This window comes from Varanus komodoensis, unplaced genomic scaffold (assembly GCF_004798865.1).
Source record: "Varanus komodoensis strain SLA01 unplaced genomic scaffold, ASM479886v1 scaffold10, whole genome shotgun sequence".
In the NCBI taxonomy this organism is placed as follows: Eukaryota; Metazoa; Chordata; class Lepidosauria; order Squamata; family Varanidae; genus Varanus; species Varanus komodoensis.
Window position 1 is genome coordinate 23,554,510 of NW_025335269.1, and position 14,627 is coordinate 23,569,136.

The 14,627-nt window shown below is 44.2% G+C and overlaps 1 protein-coding gene across 1 annotated transcript in view; it reads left to right on the plus strand.

The window, feature by feature from the left end:
* Window positions 1-9,589: 9,589 nt before the first annotated feature.
* Window positions 9,590-14,627, plus strand: part of TRIM71 (tripartite motif containing 71) — a 45,887-nt gene continuing 40,849 nt past the window's right edge. The window contains exon 1 of the mRNA XM_044419179.1: window positions 9,590-10,540. Coding sequence (XP_044275114.1) covers window positions 9,590-10,540 — 951 coding nt within the window. The remainder of the gene's footprint in view (window positions 10,541-14,627) is intronic.

The window sequence follows — 14,627 nt, forward strand, 5'->3', positions numbered from 1 at the left end:
TTTTCCAGCCTCTGATGAGGGCAAAAGAGAAACTGTGATTTACTCTTTGCCTGTACTCAATTGATTTTTTTTTTTTTTTTTGGGCAGCATTAATCACCTTTTTTCAAATATGTGTTTAAGATCTTATGCCATTAGACTTTGAGAAGAGACACACCAAAATCACTGGGACATAAATTGATCATGACTAAACCTGGATCAAGCCAGTATTACTATACTGCAAGACTATCCATTATTTGTAACTGCCATTGAACTCAATGGGACTTGTGTTTGAGGAAACAAGCATAGGCTTATATTAGGGATGGCAAACTTCCCCAGAACCTGTCAGGGGTTGCTTTCCCTGTCCAATTTGTTGCTGCCAGAGACTACTTCCCTAAAAAAAACCATGAGTGGCACATATTGATTGTATATTGCCCACCTCAGTATTACAGTGATACAAACAGCTGGCTTGGAAAATTTCTTAGTAGACATGCAACAAGATCTGTGCAAAACTAGTTTACTGCAACTCTAGGGTTCATCCCATAGGTTTGAGCCAAGGGCTACCTTTTCTAGTCATCACTGGTTTAGGACAGTATGCTCTCAGTTTGTTTGGACCCTGTGGCAGGGTACAGACAAAAAAAGGGCCAAAACAGACATCCCTTTAAGTGTGTGCCAAGTAGCTATCCATCTCTTCCCCCAACACATTTAACTCTAGACCAGGTGCAGGTAAGTGGGTGGTGCTTTTATACATAGGTGCTAGAGAAACATCTAAAGTCATGTCCTTTTTGGCTCTGACTGTGGAATATGTTGACTTCTTAAAAAAATCATAATGCAGTTAGCACAAGTTCTGATTGTTCCATCTGTAGCTAGGATAAATATACAGTAATTCAAGTCTTTATGTGGTTGCATTTGGTACATAACTGAACTTTTTATTTATTTAATAAAGCAGTGTGAAACTGCTTTATTATTTCTATAATTATTATTACATTACATTTATACCCTGCCTTTCTTCCACTTGCAAGGAATCCTGGGCAGGTTTTTTACAAGAGATTTTTCCTCTTATTTTCTTCAAAACAATAACCCTGTGAGGTAGGTTAGGCTCAGAGTCCATCACTGACCCAAAGTCATCCAGTGGGGACTAAAAGCTGGATCTCCAGTGTCAGTCCACTGGCTGTTTACATTTCAACAAGAAGTTTGATACAATCACCTGTGATTTGAATAATTTTTTTCCTTTTTGTTGCACTACAAATATTACCCTATAATGCCAGGATGTTTGTGGTATGTGCACAACAATGGTTGCCTGCAATGAGATCCTGAATTCTACCCAAACCCCTCAAAAACACATTGCTCAGCCCCCTGGTAGACAAGGGGAAAGCAGGAATATAATTGGGAGGAGGTGCATACCATTGCTTGATTTCCCCAGATGTTCAGCCAAAATCTGCTTCCCTACAGTTTCACCAACTGGATCTGGCCCTGCCCTCTGGAGGAACAGAGACAAACCTGCCCTGTAATCTGTGTGAGACAAGAAGTTTGTTCATATTAATATGTGACCACAGTCCTCATGTTTATCACCAAAGAAATTCTGTGGTCTCCCTGTAGCACCCTTATCTAATGATAAAAGATTGTCTGAAAGGGTACAGTCATTTCAGGGATTGTCATGATTACCACCATTCCCTGGAGAAAGCTACTGACATATGGGTGACCAATGAGGAGAACCACAACCTATCTATTATGTTTAACAAACTAATCCTTAAGGAACTTAAATAGAAAGGCAGGCGCTTGGGGTTCTCAGGCAGTTTTAAATGACAGGTGTGTGACTATCTATGTTACCATGTAGGAGGAAGAAACTACACACTTCTGCTAAGGCAATAAGCTGGGAATTTTGGTCAGCTGAGAGAATCTCACAAAAATGTGGTAGGTGTTGGGAGAGTGAAAGAAAGAACGAGCTCATGCTAAAGCTTTTTTTTTTTTTTTTTGGCTTTTTTGGCCCAATAAAGGGTTGGATTCAGACATAGTCATGCTCAGAGTAGGCCCACTGAAAACAACAAGACAAGTTAGTCATAACTAACTAAAGCTCTATTAACTTGAATGGTTCTGCTTGAAGCATAACTGAATCTTCATCCAACCGATGGAACTGAAGAGCCATAAGTTAAACCAGAGCTGGTTGAAAGACATGATACACTTAGACTGTATAGCCAGAATAACCCTAACTGCATGCAGAAATGGAACAAGAGAGGTAAGCCAATTGATGCAGAAAATAAATGAAATAATAGTTTCTAATGTGTGAGTTTGCTAGCAGACACCCAAAGGTGGATTTGTTTGTCTGGGTCAATAATGCATGGAAATTTCCTTATAAAAACAATGTTGAATCTCATTGAGGACTATACCAGAATAGAACTATTTAGCAGTGTTAAAACCATTTTTGTACACTGCATGGCCTGATGGTTTTATTTCTTCATACTAGGTATACCCTTGGTTCCTCTCCCCACTTTTAACTGTATGGTGGAATGGCATTCAACCTACATTACATTCTAATAAGAAAATGATTGTAGAGCTTACCAAAATATAACCAAAACATTCTGAATTTTAATATTTAAAAAGTATTTCTAAATTACTCATCCAAACAATTCTGATTTGCCTTTAGCAATGAAGGCAATCATGAAATGCTTACGCTTGGCTGAAGACCACATTCAACATGAGCAGAAGCAGAACTAGGCTGATGATCAAAGGGGCAACATATACTGAGACTAAATAATGAGGGCCATGGTTAGAATGTTGGGCTGGAACTCAAGGGATTGGGATTCTAGTCCTCGCTCACTGCCCAGTCATGGACTCTCAGCCTAACTTATCTTCCAGGTTTGTTGTACAGATGAAAATGGAGAAGAAAACCTTCCTTGCAAGAGGAACAAGTGTGGGATACAAATGTGATGCAATCATGATACTAAAGGTATGATATGTCTTTATAGTAAACCAAGGGCCACATCAATATTAAGTTACAATTTATATCTCTCTGTAAGTTATTTAGAACTCCCATTTGAGTGAATTGTTTCTGCCATTATACATAGTAAAACAATGAGATCACTCGTAGTTATTACACAAACAGAAATCAGGTCATGCTGTCAGTTCATCATGCTATAGTTCTAATTATCCAGAGATTTTAAATATTAATTGCAAAGTAATAGATGCACATTCTTAAGCTTTGGACTCACTTTGTTATACTTGTTGAGTTGATGGAAATGAAAAGCAGAATTTCTTGTGTTGTTGTTTGTTGTCTCTAACATAAGGATAAGATCCTACTTGGGTCAGAGAAGTTTGCTTCCAAGTAAATAGCAGAGCATCAGACTGACAACTAAGTAGACATGCTTGAGATCAGACTGAAATGTTATCTGTGGTTGAATCCTATCAAAGCAGTGTCGTGGGATAGTTCAATCACTCAACAGCAAAGCTTCCATGGATGACTGCAATCCTATTTTTATTTCAAATATGCTTGACCTTCAAGGGGGAGTTTTGAGAGGGATTTATCCTGAAAGGTATCTTAAAATAAATGAATATACATATTAGATTGTCTTCGATCATTAGACTTGAGATTCCCATTCTATTAACCCAAGATTGTGCCACACATCTATAGAAAATTAATAATCCAAAATTTTAAAACACATTAAAACCCATTAAACAATGGAACAAACTAACATACTGGCTTAAACCACAATAAAATTATACAGAAAATACATACACACTTTAAGCATAGACAAATTAACTGTAGGTGCCTAGAACTCAGACTTTCTCCACCTGCCAGGAAGCCTCAATGAAGGGCTCCACTTCCTAGCTGCATTGTCTTAATAATGAAGTGGTGAATCTCCAGTTTGATTATTCCAGATGCATTCTCAAGCAGAGGTCAAGGGACCATGCAAAAGTTTTTTTTTGTTTTTGTATGCCTGCAATTAAGTGGTTCTACCTGAGTGCATTGAATCTGACCAAGGGCAATGCTCTTTGGGTTCCTTCTCTAGTACTAATTCACTCTTAATAGATGTAAAGACCAATAGCAAACCCATTCTTCAAGTGTGGATCTTCTTGTGATCAAGGCAGCATCAACTGTGCACAAACAGGAGGTATTACTAGGCTGTGGGGAACCCCAACTACAAAAATAATTAGGGACACAGAAAGGCCATGGAATGTAAACTGCTGGAAAGTGAAAACCAGGGCAAAACGAAATATCCCGGAAAAGGCAGAGCTAAGCTAAGGCAGAGCTAGCTGGCTGGAACACTGAAGAGGAGCACCCCAAATGTTGCATGTCTCATTTACCATGGCTGTGCACAACACATCTTTAGGCATCTCCTACGCTTAGAATTTGTGTAGGAATTGGAATTAGTAATTTACAACCCAATTTTATATCTAACTCTACACAGGATTGTAGTTGGCTTAAAATGGTGTGCATGCTTATATTTTGCATCCAGTTCGTTCAAACAGCCCTTCTCATCTCAGGAGTTAACAAATTATGCTTTGCCTGATTTAATTAAAAGGGTGGATAGCCTAACAAAATTATACCAAATGGGAATTGTGGAAGAAAAGACAAGGCAAATAGTAATGCTGCTCAGGATAATAAATAGTGCATGAACATAACATAAACGTATTTAAATTCCAACTAGCTAGCCAGTCAAAATATAATGAGCAAGCTGTTGAGTTTTGAGAACTCTTATCAAGCTGGGTGGAAAGCTCCTGATAAATGTCATTTTCTGACATTTTAGTTACTCCTAGTAATGTTATTGCCTGTATGTGGACTTTGACGTTTTTCTAATAAGACAACTTCCTCTGCTTTTTATAGGCATGTCCAGGTATTTAAGTTTGTACACACTGTTCCCCTTTCAGAATCAAATGCATTTATTTGGTGTAAATGTGTGACAACTCGTGTACCACCATTAAAAATAAAAGAGGAAAAAGAATTTGATTTAAGAAAGAAGCATAATTACAATTACAAAATATATTTTAGGTATATATTTATACCTTCAAATACTAGCTCAACAAAAAAGACACACCATTGAAATGTTAACTTTATTATATGTATTAGTCACCTCAAAACAAATCTAGGTGATATATAGGTATAAAACCAAATTAAAGTTACATAAAATTAAACACCTGAAAACTCCAGTGGACAGCACAGATGTCAAACCTATGCAAATAGTTCCAGCCATAAGAGCAAAACCCATGAAGTCATACCAACCCAAAGATCTTTACATGTACTAAAGATCTACAGATCTTAAACTGGTTGACATTAACAGTTAATAGCTAGTGTGATGTTAAAAGGTCTAGGAAAATAAAAGTCCCTCTCCTTGGTGCAAAAAGAAAACAAGAAAACCCAAGTGGTGGGCAGTCCTCTCTGGGGAGGGTTCCAGAATTAGGAGACCACAACCAAAAAGGCTCTCGTTCTCATGGCCACTTTCTATACTTCTGCATGAGAAGGCAGCTGAACCAAAACCTCCATAGAATATCCTGGGAGTACAGGAGGGACATAAGGCAAGAAACCCTAACCATATAGAGGTCCTAACCTTTACAGAGCTTTGTTGATCCATAGCGGCACTTTGAATTGAGCATGGAAATGAACTGGAAATCAGAGAAGGCAAAAAAAAGACTGGCATGATCTGTTCCAGTGTCTGCTCCCAACTACAACATTTGATGACATCTTTTGCACCAGCTGAAGTTTCTGGAGCATCTTCAGAATAAGTTTGGTATTTACAATAATTCAGACGTGAGGCTACCAGAGCATGGATCACTGACATCTGCAGTTGACGCAGAAAAAAACTGGGACTAAGAAATCTGGAGCAAGATAACAGGAAACATGTAGACAATGTGCAGCTTACATGGACCCTTTCTGGCTCAAGTGTTCAAGCCCAGACCCCTTAACTTTTGAGCAGCCTTCATATTCAATGCATAAACAACCCAGCTAGGCAAACTCTACTCTGGATGTGGACAAGTTTCATTAAAAGAAAACTTTGAAATAAACATTAACATTAAATCTACCGAGGTCTTTGCAGCTTGTAAAGACATAGTTACGTCTTGGAAATAATGAATGAAACAAAAATAAAATTCTTGATTTTATGATAAAAACAGCAACAGGGGTTCTGCAACTCTTTTATGTTTCTGCAATTTTGTACTAAAAATAGGTACCTAGGAAGCTGTCTCACATCAGTTTGTTGTCAGTTTAGCATTGCCTACACTGCCTTACAGCAAAATTCCAGGAATTCAGACAGGGATTTTCTCCAGTCCTGACTGGAAAGGCTGGGGATTGAACCTGGAATGTTTTATACACAGAGTACATGTTGTACTACTAAGCTCTTCCCCTACAAAAAAAGGTCATTTTCACTTTTACCTCCACAATGATGGTGGCAGCTCAATTTTCCACTGACCTCACTGGGCTCAGTATCAATCAGCTACCTGATATTTTGTAGCATCAGGTACTACAGCCTCAATTTGCAAGGTCTATCCTGGGAAAGTGACATAATACATTCACATTTTTGGTAACGTTTTTTCTTATAAGCTAGGGACTAAACAGCAACACAATCCAGTGCCATGTACGCAACAGTACATCCTATTGTCCTCAACAGGGCTTAGTCCTACATAATCAAATAGGACTGTAACCTCATAAAGTTTCCTTTTTTAACATTCAGGTTTTGCTTCATTTATAGTTGTATTTTTAATTTAAGCATGCTTTGAAGTGAAATTGATTTTTTTTAAATTCATGTATTAACAGTAAATAGTAATATGGTAAAATATACCTCCTCCCAAAACATATCTCTTCCAAATTTAAGTAGGGCTGCAATGCTTAATCAGTGTAATCAGCTGAAAGTGTTTCAATTAACAGGTGTCTTTAATCAGGCAACATGGTTAAGTCAATTATTGTTAAACACAAGCACCTTAAAGAGTGCTCAAAGGTTTAGCAACAGCTAGAACACTAATGAAAATCACCATTTTGGAAGAAGTCTTCTCAGGTAGGATGGAATGCCTCTTCTAAAATGGTGGCTGCTGTGACACATACACACTCATCTGAAACCAGAAATGCTTTCTCCCTTTCGAGAGGCTCATTTGATTCATGTGCAGATTCATGCATGTTTGATGCATTCTGATGAACATGCATAGGACTGAATAAGATTTATTTAATTAGGGGGTAGCCTTCATTCCTGTAATGAGGTTGTAGAAGTGTTAGGGGCTGGAATGGCTTGAAGGAGGAAGCACTTGTTTCAAAGCTGCTGCTGGTTCTTGTACAGCTATTTAAGGCCCTTCAAAAACCAGCTTATTAGATAGGCTATGTGCAGGAGTCATTTATTCTTCATTTCCTTCCAAAGCAAATGCCTGTTCCAGACACATAGCATATGTGTCATCTTCATTATGGGGACCAAGACACTCATAACATGTTCTGGGTGGTGCAGTTTTTCCTTCAAACTTTAATATAAAATGGGTTCTTCATGATCCAACCCTACCAGACTGAGTATTCCTGAAAAATTAGTTTGTTGGTGCTCAATGGGACTTACTTTTGAGTAAGTCTGTTTGCAATACCATTACCTCCTATTAAAATAAGTGTACTGGTGTAGGAGATGGAGAACAAGCATTCAATCTTAGGAAACGTAAGGAAAAACTAACCAAATATCACTGACGCTAATTCCTAGGCCGGCCAGGTCATTTTGCTTAAAAAAGAAAAATAATCCAAACACTCTATTTCGAAACGCCAAGCTTGCCATGGAAAGAGGTAGCAACACACAAAAGCCAGCAGTAGTAGGAGGGTTAATATTTCCTGTTTGCTTTTTAGACCCCCCCCCTTTCCCTCTAACCGCCCCCTCAGCGCTCAGGCGGAAGTGAGTTCGCTCCTTTGGAGATTAAAAGGGTTCCGAACTCGAGATCAGTTTCAATAACAGGCATTCTGAAAGAGGCGTACGAGGAATGCGCCCATCTCGGCGCCCTGCAAAAATCATGCTCACCTAAATCGACGGGAAGAGGGGAAGTGGGGGCGCAGAGGAAATTTGAAAAAGCGACACAGGAGGGAGAAACCACCCATTCTCCAGCGCGATGACTCTGCTGGGAGTCGCGGGGGATCTCCATGCTGCTGCGTAAACGCGGCGGATTCGACCCCCACTGCCGGCTCTGTCTCTTTGGCAAGCCTGGAATTTTGACGCTCGTAACGTCGGGATTCTTTTTAAAGAAGAGAATTTTAAGCCGTTCTTTTCCTAGAACACCACGCGAAGAGGCGAAACGACAAAGGAAATGTGATCCGAGTCACTGCGGAGGCTCGGGCGGGTGAAAAGAGCCGAGAAGAGCGAGAGGGGCGGCAGGGGGTGGGTGTCGGAGTGTGGGCCGCGCGGATAGCATTGCACCGCAGCTCCAATTTGTGCGGGCGAATATAATACTCTTTCTTCTCCCCCCCCCCCCGCCCCGCATGAATAATTCAGGCCGGCCGGCCGGGATCTGCCGATGCGGCGCTTCTCCCAGGCGGTGACTTTAGTCCGTCTAAGCGCGTGTGCGCCCGAGCAAGAGGACAGAAGACGACCGCGTGCGCGGCGCTGCCGCCCCTTCACTGGCAAGCTGACCACGGAGGTCCCGGTCGAGGAAGGAATGTCCTGATCGATGCGATCGCCCGATTTTCCCGGAGGATCTGGAGGGGGACGAAGGAAAGGCGTGGAGCGGCGAAGGCGACAGACACTTTAGCGTCAGAGTGCGCCCTCCGTTCGTTCATTCATTCTCTCGCTCTCGCGCGCGCACACACCCTTTCTCTTTGGGAAGCCAGCCCGCCCGCCCGTAAGCAAGCGGCTGCGCCTGCGGGAGTCGCGACTGCTGCCTTCCCGCGGTTCAGACATGCGGTGGTGCAGCCGGCGTGGGCGGATCGGTGCCGGAGGAATCTGCCTGGGCAACTTGTCTCTCTCCTGGAGCCTCGCGGAGCCTCCAAGAAAGTGAACCCAAAGATCGTCCCTTCCCACCCAGAAAGTCCTCCTCTCCCCTCCCCCGCCACCAACCCACCACTTCCCATCGACCTCCTCGGATAGTAACTAAAGAAGAGCTGGATTCGGGAACTTCTCCCCCCTCCCCTCCCCTCTTCTCCCCCAATTTTTCCCTTGGAAAGTATCTACGGAGAGCCGCCCGACCACTTCCAGTTTACGCTGGATTTCCAAGGAGAAGGGGCCGATGCACTTTTCTGCTCAGGGGAACCCACGTCGCCCACCACGCCGTCCAAGAAGCGCTGAGCCGGGAGCGGCGAGACAAGGAAGAGGCCGGAGCTACTGCGGGGAGCAGCCGACTTAAAAACCGGCGTGCAGAAGAGGGCGGAGTAGCGGCGACCACTCCAGGGACCCTGCGCCTGAAGCGGCTTCACAGGGGCGGTGGACGGGCGAGCGAGGAGGAGCAGAAGCGAAGGGAAACCGGTGGGCAACCGGCTGAAACCGCTCCCGGCTCACCCCAACTACGCAGAGGAGGCTCGGAGCGGCGCCCCCACACCGCGCCTAATTGATGCCACCCACCAGGGCTTGCAAAGCGGGTCGCGGTCGCTCGCCCCCGTCCATGCTGCCTCCTTGCTAGCCCAGCGCGCGCTCGGCTGCCCCTCCCCCTCCCTCTCCCCCTCCCTTCCCGCTTCCCAATGGCTTCGTTCCCCGAGTCGGATTTCCAGATCTGCCCGCTGTGCAAAGAGATGTGCGGCTCGCCGGCTCCCGTCTCGTCCAACTCCTCCACGTCGTCCTCGTCCTCGCAGACGTCCAACTCGTCGGGCGGCGGCGGCGGCGGGTCGTCGGCGCTGCCCTCGTCCTGCGCCCCGTCCAGGCGCCTACACGTCCTGCCCTGCCTGCACGCCTTCTGCCGCCAGTGCCTGGAGGCGCAGCGCCACCCAGCCGCGGGGGAGGCGCTCAAGCTGCGCTGCCCCATCTGCGACCAGAAGGTGGTGATCTCGGAGCCGTCGGGCATGGACGCGCTGCCCTCCTCCAACTTCCTCCTCAGCAACCTGCTCGACGTGGTCGTCGTGGCCGCCGCCGCCGAGGACCAAAAGAACAACGGCCGGCCAGGCGGCCCGGGAGGCGGCGGCGGCCCGGGCGGAGGCAGCGGCGGCGGCGGCGGCGGGAGCAACAGCAGCACCAACAACAGGCACCACCACGCCCGCCCGCAGCAGGGGCAGCAGCAGGCGCCACAGCAGCACCGCGCCCCCGCGGGCGGCTCCTCGCCGGGCTCCGCCGCCGGCTCGGCGCCTTCGGGAGGGGGCGGCGGCGGCGGAAGCTCCTCGCTGCTGCTGCGGCGGCCGCACAGCCGGCAGGGCGAGCCCCGCTGCAGCTCGTGCGACGAGGGCAACGCCGCCAGCTCCCGCTGCCTCGACTGCCAGGAGCACCTGTGCGACAACTGCGTGCGCGCCCACCAGCGCGTCCGCCTCACCAAGGACCACTTCATCGAGCGCTTCGGGCCGGGCCCGCCTGCCTCGGCCGGGCCCGCTTCCGCCTCGGCGGCCGCCCAGCTCGCCCTCAGCCAGCCCTACCCCGCTGCGCCTTACAACATCCTCTCCGTCTTCCCGGACAGGGTCAACTACTGCCAGCATCACGACGACGAGGTGAGTCCCCGCGCCGAATCCGAGTTGCACGAACGGCCCTTTCCGAGTGGGCGCCTCTCCTGAAGTTAGACTGGGAGACGCGTCGGGGCTCAAGGAGCCCTGGACGGCGTCCGCTTCCTAGTCCCCGGTATTGGGGTGGGTGGTTCTAGGTGCGCAGTGAAGAGCGTGCTTCGCTTTGGAGAGGCCTGCAATTGGAGAAGTGAAGTGGTAAAGCCCTGAAAACGCGCAGATAGGTTCTGGATCTGAGACTTCACGGGGACCCCGGTCTAAATCATCCTGAAACGGTCGGAAGGGTGGTTGATGTTTTGGATGGGTTTTCTTCTTAAGGGGAAATGTGCCGCTCCTTCCTAAAGGCACAAACGCCCTGCTTAGATCAGCTTTTCCTAAAATATGCCGCGCCTGCTTAGGAAGCCTTCCTTGGGCCGTGTTCTGTGTCTTGGGGCGATTACCTGGATTAAGGGGCACCGACGATAACGCGCTCTGATGCGTGTGTTGGTGAGCTTTTAGCCTCTCAGTTCGTTCAAGCTAAATCTAGAGTTAGGAGAGGACCTCTGTTCTGCGCTCGTAGGTACGAAGACGCCTTGGCTGTGTGGAGAGATTCTTTTGAGAATCGTTGTCCAGAAAGGTTAACAAATGTGTGCTGGGAATCCCTCCTGTGTGAAGGGTGAGCGCGTGTGCAGCTTCTGGCAATCCTTCCAACCTATGGCCTTGAGCGTTCTGTTTTCCTAACAAAAGATTTCCTTACCTGGGAGTTGTGGCCATTCTCACATGGAGTGTTGCGTTCCCTTTTAAGAAAACCCATTTCAGTCGCCTTCTACTGAACTGTCATGTTCTCGCTTCCCTCTCTCAATTTCCAGTATCTCTGGTAACCTTAATTCCCTTTTAAACAACTTCTCTCTTTCATTCTTTTGCCTGCGCTTGCTGCTTTCAGTGCTTAACTTCCTCCTTAGTTGCATGCTTTGTTCACGTGGAGCTGTCCATGCTTAACTGGAGTAAATCTCCATAATGCTGTACAAAGCATCACTGCCTTTGCATGTGCTTATAGGGGTGAGAGGATGGTTAGAGCTGTTAAACCACATGGGGGGTGGAAATGCTATTGAATAGTGATGTATGTTTCATCTGGCAATGCTGTGGGATACAGGAACATCCTTTGTGATCCCTGGGGAAGTAGCAGGCTAAAATAAGAGTCTTAAGTGTGTGGATGGTAATCTCAGCCCTGGAAGCCTCACTGTTGGGACATCTTTTTCTCTTTGCTGCAAGTTCCTGTCCCATGTCTTCACGGTTGCCAGCATTGCAGAAGCAAGATGGATAGCCTGCTTAGGAAGGGGGTCCTCCCCCACCCGCTCCTTTGAATTTCGTGGGTTAGAATGGGCAGATTGCTGACATTTAACATTTTCTCTTGATACAACTTACAATCCTTACACTGAAATGTTACATAACCCTTATGAAAGGAGCATGAGGATAAGGTGGTCCCTGCCTCTCAATGTATGCCACATGAGGCAGTTGTGGGACTCCTTTTTGTGAGAGTCTGGGATAAAGAAGTAATTTATAAATGTAACTTCTAGAAATTTCCCAGGACTTATTTTGAACTAGGTTGAGCTCTGGAATTTGTGATGTTAAGAGCCTCTGAGCATATGCAAAGTATCTATTTCTGACCACTTAGTAACAGCCTCAGCGCTCTCTCATGTGGGATTTGTTGACAAAGGCTTCCTGTTCCAGAGGATGTGGCCTCAATGAGGCTTTGGTGCCTTTTTTCTTTCCCTTAAAAAAGGACTAACCATTGCTGTTCAGTTCAGGATAAAATGCAGCTTATGTAAATTGTTTCTCTTTTGTGTGCATTGTGTATTGCATTTTTAAAAAACCAAACAGCAATCATTTCTGCCCATGCTAAATATTCTTGCCACAATTTGCCTTGAGGTTACTTTGGGCAGGAAAAATAACCAACCAAAAATAATTTAGTAACCAATGTTGATACAGTGTAAGGAAGGAAACATGAAAATGAGTAAGTTGTTGATCCTACCACTACTCTGTAAGAGGAGAGTTATTCATGCTTGCTTTCTCTTTGACTTTTGGGTGGTTCCGAACATTACATGTACTTGTTCTGAAAAGATGGATGGCGGGTAGAATTAATGAATTCTTGCTAGAAATGTTGGAAAAGATGATGCCTAAACTTAAGAACTGATCTGAAAGTTTCTAGATTGATGGAGATAAGGCAGTATAAAAAGCCTTATCAAGGCAGGAACCTTGTTTTGCTTCAAACAGTTGATAAAAGAAGCTGGTGGAACTGTATTTCTAGGCAATTTGAGAATTGGATTAGGAGTCAAATGCAAATATTAAATCTGAATTATGGCATGATTTTTTAATATAAAAAGAGCAGATCTGTAGGTAACAGTTGGAACAGAAGGCAAAGAAGTTGTTTTATGGAGAGAGAATTTGTGCTGATTAGGACTATTGTATTTGTACTGCTTTAATATTGGATGTGTGAGACAAACATCAATCATGTTCTATTAATATATAAATAAAAGGCTGCAGTGCTTTCAAAGTCATGGTTTAGTGTAATCTTTAAAGGCATCTATTTCCTGAAATCACCAGCACTTTGGAAAAGAATACTTGGTATTTAGATACATGTGGATGAGGGGTGTCTGCATTATATGTATGTGTGTGTATATATAGGCTACTCTAAATAAAGAAGAATTGCTAAGGATTCTTATCCTGAAGAATAACATCTAGTAGCAACTGTGTGAACTGGAAGTACAATTTATGAGCCGACATTCCTCTTGGGCGGTTTGCACAGTGCCACAGTGGAATTTTCCATTAGCTTCATTGTTAGGGGATGCCTTACTCCCTACTAAAGTTCGGAGTTGGTTCTGACTACTTTTGAGATGAGATCCATGTCTGAGGACAGAATGGGTGAAGGATATCTTGATTATAGCTATCTAAGTACCCCATTTAGCATTTTCTTTTAAAGAAATCCCAGAATGTATTTTAGAAAGATCTAGTTCTTAGTAGATCATTAGAGTAATCAAGTACTGTTCATACCAAGAGAACTGCTAACCCTTTGCAGTTCCTGTGTGTGGTTATTTAGAATAATATATGGAAAAAGTGCCTGAATGTGGTAAATAAAAGAAATGTTTAGAAAGGATTTTCAGGAAAGGTTTGAGGAAATGCAAAAATCTCCTCATTAGCACTTGGCTCTCCCACTGAGCTTTCTAGTGTTTGACAAATATTCCTGCTTTTTTGTGAACAACTGAAGGACATTTAGGTCTTAAAATACAAAATTAAGAATGGGAAGGTGAATCATGCATACTACTGTTGGCACATGTGTTAGGATATTTCTCTTGAAGTCAGTAACACTTTTTTCCCCAGCCATGCTCCCCCACCCCAAAATGGTTTTCAGACCTTTATGCTTACAGTAAATTGGTTAGTTGTAGCAATAATTCTGTTAGAGAGAGAAGAGAAACTGACAACACTTTTTCCTGTGGCTGCATTATCTATCTTGCATTAATTACTTGTTAAATCCTAAACACAGATTTCATATAATAGTGAGGTCTTATCCATGCTGTGAAGTTCAGTGTTATGTTTTGTATTGGGTCTGTTCCTTCATTGCTTGTTTTTGTAAAAAAAAACTTATACTTTGCAACTGAACATACTGCTTGTAAAAAAGCAAATTCATGAATTTTCAGTTAATGTGTTTTTGTTCAAGTATATTCTAATTCTTTTGGGGTAGATATTAAATGAATGACTGTTACTCCAACTGGATTTAATTTTGAGGGTGCTGTCTTAGATGTGGTTACTTGAGAGTAAAATATATGGTTACTTAGGAGTGAGCCATGCTGAATATAATGGGAATTATTTTTTTTAAAGAATTGCATCGTTAAAGGGAGTTTGAAAATAAATGCTTGAATGTGCTATGGCAGTCTTTCCCAACCTGATGCGCTCCTTTTGGACCATTGGCTGTGCTGCCTGGAGCTGATGGGAGTTGGAGTCCAAGACATCTGGAAGATACCAGGTTGAAGAAAGCAGCCTATTTTGTATATTAGGGAACCATACATTTGGTGTATTAGTTTTGGCTCTCTAGCTAAAGATT